Consider the following 12883-nt stretch of genomic DNA (forward strand, 5'->3'; position numbering starts at 1 on the left):
TCTTTTTTCATTATTTAAATTAAATTTCATCCACAGTTATTCTTGTTATACATTAAAACATGCACATGTTGTAATGACAAGAAACATATTGTCTGAGTATTTTGGTTGTAGTGTGTACTGTGAACAAAGTTAGGTAAAATGCAATGGTCATGGTTAAAGTTTAAAGTTTCAATACATCAGAAATAAAACAGTTAAACATTGAAACATTTATTAAACACACATTTTTTTATAATTCAGATGAATATTTTAACAGGAATCATCACATTATTAATCACTGATGACTTACCTAATACAGTTATAAAGACAGCATTACTGATCTTTGTATAAAATGACAAACTTCATCTGCCAGAACGCTGATATTAACCACTGTGACCTGTAGAGCTAATTTCTAATGTGTAGTCTTGTTGAATTGAATTGAAAGTTGATTGATTGATAATACTTTATTTATATTCTCATAAAATGAAATAAATAAATAGAAACACAAATATGATCTGCATTAGAGTCATACAGCTTGAGAATAATCTTTATTAAATAAAAAGGAAGAAATAGAAAAAAGAAAACTGTTCAGTCACCTTGAGCGTGTCCACTGCAGAGGAGCGTACAGAGCACTACAATAAAGACAGAAACTTCAGACATTATCAAACTAAAGACACTCAAATGTAACATAAATAAAAAACTGTTGGTAATGATGTGTCTCATTTCTTGAGGCACACGATCAATAGTGAGTTAATGACCTTCTTAGGGTATAAATAAGATCACAATTTTATTACAACTTTTAAATGTGAAGTGTTTAGGTTATCTTGCATGACTCTTTTATAAACTGAGAACTATTAAAGCAAATCCAAAATTTACACCTGTTTGAGCTGACCACATACAAAACACTGTCAGTCTGATGTTTGGAGAGCAAAGCTGCAAACAGAGCCACCGTATGAATGCTATATTTGTGTTTCTTGTTTGGTTTCCTGATGCACATCTTTTTATATATATTCTATATACATATATATAACAGAGCACACCCACTTAGTACAAACAGCACAACTCATGGGCAGTGGGTGTTTCCCCTTTTCTGGCAAGAGTCAGAAGCTCAGGATCAAATAACATCTCTGTTTCAGAAGAAATACCACCGAGTGGGTTTTCTGCAGCACTTTTCTAGTTTTAATGACTATTAAAAGTTAATAGTACAAGCCACATTTATAAAACAGTTTATTGTCTACACTTTAAATACTTTAAAAACCTCACATCCACAACCAGTTTTCAATGCTGGATATGGTTTCTCGTCTACTAGAGAATCAAGAGGCTGCTTCTCCAAAAGCTGGTGACTGTCCTTGAGCCCTGCAGGCAAATAAAACTATTTTTTTAACTTATTGTTACTGTTTCTTCAAAAAGCTCTATAGTTGACAGTTATTGTATAGAGTATGTAAGGGGAGTGTGTTCATTTCTGTGTTTCTCCATGTGTGTGCGAGTATTTGTATATGTGTGCATGAGGGTGGGAATGCACGTTTGTGACTGTGTGTGCCTGTTTGTCTGTGTCAGGTTGGATCTTAGACCACCTCTCTCAGAACATCACCCGCTGGTGCATTGGTTGTTCTCAGTGTCCGAGGCTGAGTCGGCTCACACAGGTGGTCCTCCTGGGGTACAATATATCTACCTTCCTCCATCATATCTCCTTGCGGTCTTCCTTTTCTAGTCAGAGTTCCATTTAAAGTTCCTACTCTCTTCTTCAAACTCTTGTCTTTCCTCTCTTGCTGTCCTCAACACACCACCTCTCCCTCCCCTTCCTTTGTCTATGGAAAACAGTAGCACAGTTTCTACTGGCAGAAGCTTGCAAAAAAACAATAACCTCAACTGAAATATATTTCCTGTTAAAGTGACAGTTTGAAGGGCTGACTCTCAAGGCTCTCTCTAAACCTCCTGTCCTGCTTTGTAATCTAATGAATCAAACACAAAGCATAAGTCACCAAGACTGGAAAAAAAAAACATGGTTGGAAATACAGAAAATGTTTTAAATGTTACTGTGATAGAGTGAGTAGTGCAAGAAATGGAGCTTCCTACAACAACATTTAAGTAATTTAATATTTATTATTTTAGTAGAAAAGCGATTAAGCAAAATGAGAAAAATGGGATACAGTACAATGTGAAAAACGACTTAATACACTTTATAAATATATACAATATTTTCATTATAAAAACACTTCTACAAAATTCAAACTTGCTCATTTTTATATGTTTCTTATATATTTACACACAGAATTACTCATCATGATACTCATGAGCATGTTTATACTGGTGATCATGTGACATGGTCACCAGTACAATTGTGATACTTAGGAGCTTAGTATTGTTAGAGTTGGAAGTGTCTTGGTAATTTCCCTTTAGTTTGATATTAAATTAAATTTGATATATTTATTAATTGATCATTTACAAATAAAATGTCGTGCAGTCTTGCAAACCTTCCCTATCAATCTTGCTGCTGTCCATATGTCACAAATCACCCCTGCCCACTCTTTACCCACCCTTGCTGCACTCTCTTTGAAACTCTCAGTTGAACTTATCCACCTTCACTTCCTCTACTCCTTGCAGCTTCACTGTTAAACTGTCTCCTATTCATACACATGTGTTCTGTCTTGCTTTTACTGAATTTCATTCCTATTCTCTCTGGTGCATGCGTCCTCCTCTCCAGCCTCTCTTCCACCTGCTCCCTACTCTCACTACACCTCACAATGTTGTTTGCAAACACCATAATCCACAGAGACTCCTGCATGACCTCATCTGTCATCTTGTCCATCACCCCTGCAAACAAGAAGGGGCTCAGAGCTGATTCCTGATGTAATCCCACCCCCAGCTTGAACTGCTAAGTTACAACCACACACCTCACTGCTGTCTCACTGTCCTCATACATGTCCTGCACCACCTTCACATACTTCTCTGCTACTCCTGACATCCACATGCAGTACCCCACACGCTTGGCACCATATCCTTTCTCTAGATCCACAAAGACACAGTGAAGCTCCCTCTGACCTTCCTTAAACTTCTTTCTCAGCATGAAGCCACATGCTGCCATATCACTGACTGTCACCTCTCTTCTTAACTTAGCTTTAACAACTTTTGCCCACAGGATCACGGTGTGACTCGACTTTAATATCCAGCTGTATAAAAATGTTGATGTTCAAAAGTTTAAGAATTAATTTTTTTTAATGTTTTTGTTTGTTTTTTCAAGTTGTGGTCCACCTTCTCTTGTTTTGTTGATGCTGTGCCTCTCTTTACGGACCTTTAAAAGTAAATAAATAAAATGAAATAAATGAAAACAGAATAAAGTAAAACTAACTAAAGAACAGGTTTAATGATACTGAAGGCGTTTAAAAGGGCTACAAATGAGTTTCTTCTTCTTATTAGGACATCTAATTAAAGCTCCCTTGCAGTTAACACACATGTAGCCCAACAAATATATGTGATACATATTTCATCCCTGAAACTAAATATTTGCTACAGTTAATATTTGTACCTGTAGCTGAGTTTGGATCTACATTATGGTAGTCAGAGGTTTCCTCTGGATCATCACGCTTTCCTGTAACATTAACACAGAAAATGTATGTGGGTATCATGACTCTGAGGGGGCGTTAAAATTTAAACAGTACTGTATGCAAATTACATTTTATTTATTGAAGCTCATAATGTTATGTATATTTAGAGGTATGATTTCAGAAGTGCACATGCTTTTGGCTGCATGATGTATTTACATTTATAATTCAAAATCTGTTTTGTATTTTCATATTTTTTGTACTCACCCCTCTGTTCGACACTTCTGAGCTGAAGAGAGATATTTTTGTAGTCATCTGTCCGTCCACCTAAAATGAGGACAATTGTACTATTTTAGATTTTTAATTCTCAGTAAAAATAAGATTTCTGTTAGGTCTAATTGTTGAATGTTGCCATTGTGTTTCTTAAATTTGTACAATCTTAGTTCAAGCAGTATTATCAAAGCCATTCCTTTGATCCTGAGCACCTCTAACCACTTTGTGTTGGGGGAGGTTTTATTGTAGATACATCCTATCTGAAAGATCTGTTACTTGTGTTGTAAGCTTCCTGCTTTTATGACCCTTTTGGTCAGCAGGAGGTCACACAAACGCACCCCCAAAACACACACACACACACACACACACACACATTCCTACTTACATATAAAAGTTCACACATATATATACAATGCCTTAGAACCATGTGGGCGTTGCTTTGCTGTGTTTTGTGTGAACTGTCTCTCAATAAAAGGCAGCAGGAGGAGGCCATCGTCGGGGTCATTTTCGTGCTGGACACAGATGAGGCCTCCCTTGCGCAAGTAATCGATCAATCGCTGACTGTCTTGTTTTCTTTCATGATGAATAAGTCTCTAGAATTAGCGGGTTTGTGGGAACAGACCCAACAATTTCAATCTAATCTTTAATTAAAACAAAGAAATATCTTCTACTGTACCAGTGTTTTCAGAAGGTCTACATGACTCATAGACGTTCATGTCACCTTTGGGTCAGTAAGAAACACAAGACAATGACAAAATAATCACTGTGTGCAGTAAACTTGCAGCTATATTATAACTGTGAACATGAACATGAGTATAGAAAGGTTCAGCTGTAAATGCTCTTATTCTGTAACAGGTGTGTGGCTGACCGTGAACAAGAGAGGAATATATTTGCTGCTGATTTTCATCCTGGCTCATAGTTTGAACTGTAGCAGCAGTCTGACTGGTTTCCTGAGACTGGGCTGGTCTGAGGTTTTAAACAGGTTCAAGTTACAATGAATGTGTTACATAGTGTTTGTTCACTGAAGACAAGAAAAGAGTGTTTTACCTGATACAAAGTGTACCTATGGAGAAGACAGTAATAATAATATTAAATGGGAGAGTATTACAAATAAAACATAATTGTCCATACCATGGCAGTGTCTGACAGTTAATATATGAAATAAAGAAAAAAAATCACCCTTTGATTTTTTGTGCCAACAACAGAGCAGCAGGAACAGCAGGAGAATCAGTGAGACACCACTAACCAGCCCCATGATTAGAGAGACAGAAAGTGAAGATCTGGATGCTGTAATAATATAGAATACAAATTAGCTTCATCTGTCATGATATAGCCCATTCAATTGAATATATTATGGGCAAAGGACACTTTGAACCTGACAGGCATTTTCTGGGTTGTCTGTAAATGTTTTGTTAAATCAGAAAGTCATCTCTTAAAACTGTGGAGATGGAAAATATTGTAAATGGGTACATAGTAACGACTGGGATGTTAAACAATCAACACTCTATAAAAGTGGCTAAAAATACAAACTATAAAATACAGTTTTAGTTCAAAATAAGGGCTTGCATACTTTACGTGGGCAGGACCATTTTAACCTTCTTTTAACCTTTTAATTTTCTTCATTTTCATACTTAGAAAAGAAATACCCTGCTGTCTCTGTTTCAAAAGGTTTAAACAAAAGGCTCATCAAATAAAACCAGCCGGCCAGTAGTTACAGTCTAAGTAAAATCTAATCTAAAAATAAAATCTAACTACAACTGTATCGTTCACACTTACCTTTTACTGACATCAAACTTTGTGGTGACTCATCCCCTGAATATTCACACTTGTAGAAGCCTTCATCAGACTTTGACACTGCAGGGATATTTAGCTTTTGTCTGTCATCATTTTGAATTAGTTTCCCATTTTTGTAGAATCTAATGGTGGAATTTAAGTTTCCTGTCCTCAACTTGCAGCCAAGAGCAACAGAGTCCCCCTCATTGACTGGATGGACAGGGCTCACCAGGATCACACCAGTAACTGTAAAAGCCATTAAAATATGAGAGAACTTACCAACATACAGTCTACTGTTTCCATCCTTGTTTGGTAAATGAAGACAGTGGCACCAACAGCTCTAATCCTGTTCTTTGTTATGTTTTATTAGTATTATTTTTTCTCACACTTTTAACCACAGCATGATCATTTAAGTTAAAGCTGGATTTCAGATGCATTTTTGGTTACATCCTCTCATAATTATGAATACTGTAATGACACAAAGCTATTACCACACCTATAATCATGGGCTCACATTTCTGCTTCATCCTCTGCAGTGTTGGATTTATTTGTAAATAAATAAATAACTCAGAAATGAGCACAATGTGTGCAATGGCTGTACTGTGAATTTAAATCTTGTTGGTGCCACTTAATGGAAAACTAAACTCTTGGTATCATCATAGTTATGTGGAAAATATATTTCTAAAATGTAGATATTGAACCATATAATGAAACATGTCAAACATTGTATAGATACATGTTCTATTCTGCTGTATACACATTGTAATAAGATGACTTGCAGCAAGGATACATTGTTTTTTCCTAATGCAATATAAACTAATGTGGTACATACAGTATTCTGTTGACTGTTTGCACGTCTATGTTGCAGATTAGTCAGTGTTTCAAGGTTACTGTGCCATTCAGAAATACAGGCTACAGGTCTAACATGCAAAGAAGAGGCCATGTGGGAACATCATTCAGTGTCTTGTTTCGGCCAAAATTCATTTGAATGAAACCGAGATAAAGCGGAAAATTGTTTTCTTGTTCAGATTAATACAAATTTGAAATTCTTTTTAAAACACATAAATGCCACATCCACTGGACTAAAGAATAGAAGGACCATCCACGTTGTTATTAGGACTCAGTTCTAAAGTTTGGATCTCTGATGGTTTAAGGTGCTTTAGTGACTATGGAATATGAGTTGCTTGGCTCATCTGAAAAGGCACCATTAATGTTGAAAAGTATACAGAGATTTTAGAGCAAAATATGCTCTCATCCAGATGACTTTTTTCATGAAAGGCCTTACATATTTGAAGAGTACAGAAGCTGAACTGGGCTGCCTGGAGTCCCAGTCTTTCACCATTTGAAAACAATTTGTGTATCACAAAATAAAAAACATGACAAAGAAGACCCAGGATTGTTGAGCAGATATAATCCTCTATCAGAAAACTATGGGATAATATTGCTCTCCCAAAGGTCCAGCAGCTGGTTTCTACAGTCCCCAGATGTTTATAGACTGTTGTTAAAAGAAGTGGGGATGCTACTGTAAAAAGAAAATAGGTGAACCAACTTAATTGAATTATTTCAATTGGTAACACCTAATTTAATTAAGTTCTTTGAAATGAAGTTAATACATTAGATAAATCAGTTGTGTTACTCTATGTATTAACTTCATTTCAAAGAACTTAATTAAATTAGGTGTTACCAATTGAAATAATTCAATTAAGTTGGTTCTTTTTTCAGTGTACACAGTGGTAAACGTGGCCCTGTCCCTTTTTTGTGATGTGTTGCTGCCACCACATCAAAATTATTTATTTCTTGCAATTATACACTTTTTCATTATAACCCTCTCAGGCTCAAATTAAGTTTTTGTTGCTAATGCACAACCAAGTCCTGCAGTGGTACTTCTAAGTAAAAAAAACTCATAAAATATGTATGTGGGGTAATCAGGTTGTTAGTGTTTTAACTGTTGCAAATCGGCAACGCCTGCCTCGAGAGGGTTAAAAGCTTAAACGTAGATACTGTTTTCTTTCTTTATTTATATTTTACACAGTGTCCAAACTTCTTAAAATTAGGAATGTAAAGACCTACAATGTGCAGTGATGTTGATTCCATTGCTGAACTGTCCTGATTCAGACTCACACCAGTACACAGGATCTTGGTACCAGTAGTACCGGAGAAGATATATGTTGCATGTGGATTCGGTCTCTGTCCCCCAGTTTCCACATTCCCGGAGTTTTCTCAGGTATCCATCCTGAGAAAATATCATCACTCTCCACTGAGAAGAGTTTCCAGAACAATTCAGAGATACTGAATCAAAGATGAAGTGCTGCACACTGTTAGGACTGACTGTGAGAGAGGCTGCTGAATTTAAATCTGTAGAAAAACAAGAACTGTCATTTTTTTCTTGATAGATTAATAGATTGAAGTCTGTGAATGCAATAATAACACTTTTTTTTTTTTTCTTTTTGAATTAGGAGATAAAATACTGACCTGCAGACCAGACAAACTTTGGTTGACTGTGATCAGTGTGATACTCTGGGTCTCCTCTTCCAGCTCTGCACACATATCCTGCTGTGTGTGTCTGTCCATGAATGATGTAGGAGTCCTGTGCAGTCCCACTGCCATCAGGTAGCAGCTCATAACTGGAGGATTTCTCTGATAGATCAGGAACAGCTTTATACCAGTAGAAGCTCCATCCTGCAGACGGATGTTCAACCTCACAGTTCAGAGTTACTGAGGCTCCAGGACTCAGCCATGATGGAGACACAGTGAGGACAGGACGGGGTTTATCTGTTCAACAAAGATTTTCTCTCAATGTTTCGTCTCTTAACTCTGAATTCAATGTCACTAAAATGCTGACTCACAAATATTTATTCTTTGTTCTGTTGGGAAATTATATTTTCAGAGTGAGATCAGATCAGAATAAGATCCTTAACGACAGATTGTCTTTCACCTGTTAATAAATGCAAGCATAAAATTCCCATTAAATTTATAATTCACTCACTATAAACTATCTTTAGTTGAAAGGATGCACTCCACATTGTTGAATTCTGTTGTGCACTTCTCATCCTGCCCTTACACCAGTAGTGCCCATGGTGTGATGTAGAAACAGAGTTAATCTTGTATTCATTTTGGTTTGGAGGTTGATGTGAGCTGCTTGTTGCCCACTCATAATCCCACTCAGTGTCTTCTCCTGGGATCTCACATTTCAAAGTGATTGTCTCTCTGCTGTATACCTCAGGCCAGTTTGGATGCAGAGTCACAGCAGGCCTGTTTCTAACTGTTAAACAGATAATAAAAAACAAACAAAAATAACTAACTAAATGACTTTTTAACATCTTCCATCAATTAAAAAAAGAAACATTTACCATGACTCACCAGTTTTTTTAATACTGATCACATCACTGTAGTCTGTGTAGTAAACTGGGTTGCCTCGTCGTCCTCTGCACCAATAGTCTCCTTCCTGTGATACACCGATTTGTCCATCAGAGTGGAGAACAACTTCTGCCATCGTCAGTGGTTCTGAGGTTTTCTTGCCTCTGTACCAGTAGTAACTCCAACCAGGAGTAGATGGTGTCACAGAGCAGGTCAGGGTGACTGTATCACCTTCTGGAAGGACTCTACTGTCAGCACTGATGCTGGCCTTTGGTCTGTTTCCTGTTTAATTTAGGAAAAAAAAAGTATAATAAAATTACAGTAAATCGATTACTGCTCCTTTGCTTTAGAGACAATTACAGTTTTACAAATAATTCTTAAATGAAAAGGATACATAGTATATCTTATGTAGTCTGCAGTAAGTATGACTGCATCACATATGAAATATTAACATTTGTAGTTATATATCTGATCAAACTCAGTTCATGCTTGCACTCATCTGGTGGTGACAAATGTACTGTTATGAAAAAATTAGGACACCACATTGAATATTCAGTTCTTAATTAGGAATGTTGACATATTGATGTCTAATTTTGTTATTATTTATTTTGGGAAAATAAAGACATTTAACAGCAGGTGAATAAACAACAAAAAACATATATCGTTAGATATCATTGTGCTCACTGTCACTTCAGCGGTCAGGAGCCAGTGTTGGTCAAGTTACTTGAAAAAAGTAATCAGTTACTAATTACTGATTACTTCCCCCAAAAAGTAATACCGTTACTTTACTGATTACTTATTTTCAAAAGTAATTAATTACTTAGTTACTTAGTTACTTTTTAAAAACACAATTTACAACCTGAATAGGTGATAAAGCGATAATCTTTCAGCCCAATTCTACTTTTTCTGCATAATTCATCATACAAAATGTAATCAAATGGAAAAGTCTCTTTTTAAAACTTGTTTTATTAGTTTTAATCTTTTAACTTTATGCATCAAGCAAAAACTTAATTATATGCAACATTCTCTGACTGGAAGAAATTTGTTTAACATTTAAATCTATTTTCTGCACATTCCAGCACATAAAATAAAATATTTTTTGTGTTTACACTCACTCTTTCAAATAGATGCAAGTAAAACACAGCAGAAAATAAATAAAATCAAAGACTAGCGGTCCTGTTGCTCTATTTTCACCTGTAAAGCAGGACTGGGGTAGGCGGAGGTTTACCCTGGTGCAGGTGTGCTGCAGCGGTCAGTGGAAGAATCCGCGAGTTTCTCTGTGAATTTCACATTACGTCGTAGTACACTCGCTGCTTGCTTGGAAGTTTAGGGGTTTTTTCGCTGTAAAAAGAAGTTTTCTTCCCATGCACAACGGACACTAATGTTTTTGTCACTTTTTATGGAATCAAACTCAAAATAAGGTCAGTACTTACACGCTTTGAACGCTGCATGCTATACTCTGTCCCGCACTCGATATATTATGATCTGCAGACAGCTGTTGTCATGAACGTCGCACTCGCTTACGTCACTGTTATGAGACGTTCTCGCAAAAAATCACGGTTTTAGTAACGCAGTAACGCAGCGTTCCTACGTGAAAGTAACAGTAATCTAATTACCGTTTTTGCAATAGTAATCCCTTACATTACTCGTTACTTGAAAAAAGTAATCAGATTACAGTAACGCGTTGCCCATCTCTGTCAGGAGCACACCAAACTAAATGTCTAAGGGTTTAAGTAAGTAACACTACCTTACAAACGTAGAGTCACAATGTTCTAATCACATACACCTGATATGATACATGTATGTGTCATTGTAGCCATTTTAAGTATGATTAAATATGGGGCTGCCCCAATGTACTGCTCTGAAGAAATTGCATTGTTTTTAAGAATTACATGTTGCAGATAATTCCAAAAAGTCCTTTTTAATTGTGTGGTTATATTACTTTAATCTCCCAATATTGTTCAAATTTATATTGAATTAAATTTATATTAAATTAAATTGCAGTTAATTCTCACTTTGTTTGTACTTCTTCAGCAGCACTCTCAAAGCAAATATCACATCTGCACTGCTCTTTCTAGGCATGACTCCATCCTGCTTGCTCACTGATCATCACTGTTCTTCTTAACTTGGCTTCAACAACTGTTTCCTGTATTTTCATGTTATGGCTCATCAGTCTAATCACTGTTACTACAGATCTACATTTCACCCTTGATCTTGAAAATCTGCGCCAATACATTTTTCCATTCCTCAGACTTGTGTTAAACAATATGATTAAAAGGCCCACTGCCCTCTCTTCTAGACATCTCCATACCTCCACTAGTGTATCATCAGGACCAGTCGCCTTTGTACTCTTCATCCGCTTTGTTGCTGCCCTCTCTTCAGCCTTACTAATCATCTGCATCATCATCTTTTTTCATTCCATTTGGTTTACATTTGCCTTTTTCACAGCATCTCAACATTTCTAGGTTGTAGATTTGCATATTCTGTCTAACTTTGTTGGGTTGCATTTCAATGTTGCAGTGAATATTGTATGTTCTGTATCATTCAGATCTAACTTGTCATTTGAGAATACTTATGAGGAACCACTATCACTTCAGAAAGTTAGTAGTTGATAAAAATTTAATCCTTACCTGCAAACGTGCATCTGAATACTTTTTTTTTGCTTACATTTTCTACATGATACTACAACCATTATTTTTAACTAAGTGTTTTATACTTGATGGAGTGCTTAATTTAGAAATGGTCATTTATAAAGAATGAAGAAAACATGCTATGACCTTATTGATGAAGAACACAATTTTATCTGTTTATAAATTACAATGTATAGTATTCCATACGGTTTTATGAATAATCAATGGTGCACCAACAAATCACTAATGCTCACACTATGTAGTTATTATACATGTTACCCTTGTGTTTATATAGACATAACAAAACTAACTTTCTTACCAGAGACTGTCAGTGTGATGACATCACTCCACTCTGTCACAGAGTACAGCTCCTGTTTGTTTTTACCCATACCTGTAGCTCCACTTGATCACAGATGCATTAAGATTGATGGATGCATTATTTGCCAGAACTGTGCTTGAGTCGGGTTTGCTCCACTCATACTCCCACTCAGTGCGTCTACCTAAATAAATCTGACATCTAACAGTGATCTTCTCGCCACTGAATATCAGAGGCCAGCTGGGCTCCAGGGACACAACTGCTTTGTTGGAAACTGTTTACAAAACAAAATCTAATTGGTCCAGTTTTAAATATTTCTGCATCCATGTTAATCAATTAACTCTTAAACTCACCTCTTTTTTCAATAGTGATTGGATCACTGTCCTCTGTGAAGAAAACGGGGTTTCCTCTCCCTCCCTTGCAGTAGTAGATGCTCCCTGTGTGACAGTGATCATTTGATCTGGTTCTTTGTTTCTAATCACCTGAATTTCTGAAAGACTGAGGCACGTCTGAACCAGGAAGTATTCCACTCATTGTAGCTCCCACAGAGCAGCTGGTGTTGCATGCCTCAGCTGTATTGTGTCTCCTATCAGCAGTAATTGTGGGTCTGGGTTGTTTGCTGTTTGTTAGAGTAAAAATAAAGATGTTTTTCTATAGTTGGACAGATGAAAAGAGTAGATAAAAAACTCAAAGATGATTTACTTACAGACTTTTAGTGTAAAGCATCACTCCAAGCTGTTGAGAAGAACACGTCTCTTCTACCCTTACACCAATATTGCCCGTTGTAGGAAAATGAAGCCCTGCTGATGTTGTATTCACTGTGTGTGGGAGGTGTTTTGAGCTTGTTGTTCTCCATTATACTGCCACTCAGTGTTTTCTCCTCCTTGGATCTCACATTTGATGGTGATCATCTCACCGCTGAATATCTGAGTCCAGTTCTGTGCAGAGTCACAAAGGCCCTGTTGGACACTTTCATACCAAACATGAATTAATACAGAAAAGTTTGGTCATCATAA

General features: G+C 36.5%; 1 protein-coding gene across 1 annotated transcript; it reads right to left on the reverse strand.

The window, feature by feature from the left end:
* Positions 1-255: 255 nt before the first annotated feature.
* Positions 256-12304, reverse strand: LOC112845535 (uncharacterized; the record flags this gene model as incomplete). The annotated part of the gene is made up of 14 exons (XM_025904951.1): positions 256-3268; positions 3503-3565; positions 3786-3845; positions 4468-4512; positions 4660-4757; positions 4839-4854; positions 4971-5078; positions 5568-5810; positions 7635-7919; positions 8037-8082; positions 8242-8274; positions 8952-9009; positions 11943-12141; positions 12221-12304. Coding segments are annotated over 14 exons (1346 nt in total), but the record flags the coding sequence as incomplete, so codon positions are not given.
* Positions 12305-12883: the final 579 nt, after the last annotated feature.

The sequence above is a fragment of the Oreochromis niloticus genome, unplaced genomic scaffold (genome assembly GCF_001858045.2).
Source record: "Oreochromis niloticus isolate F11D_XX unplaced genomic scaffold, O_niloticus_UMD_NMBU tig00007810_pilon, whole genome shotgun sequence".
Classification (NCBI taxonomy): domain Eukaryota; kingdom Metazoa; phylum Chordata; class Actinopteri; order Cichliformes; family Cichlidae; genus Oreochromis; species Oreochromis niloticus.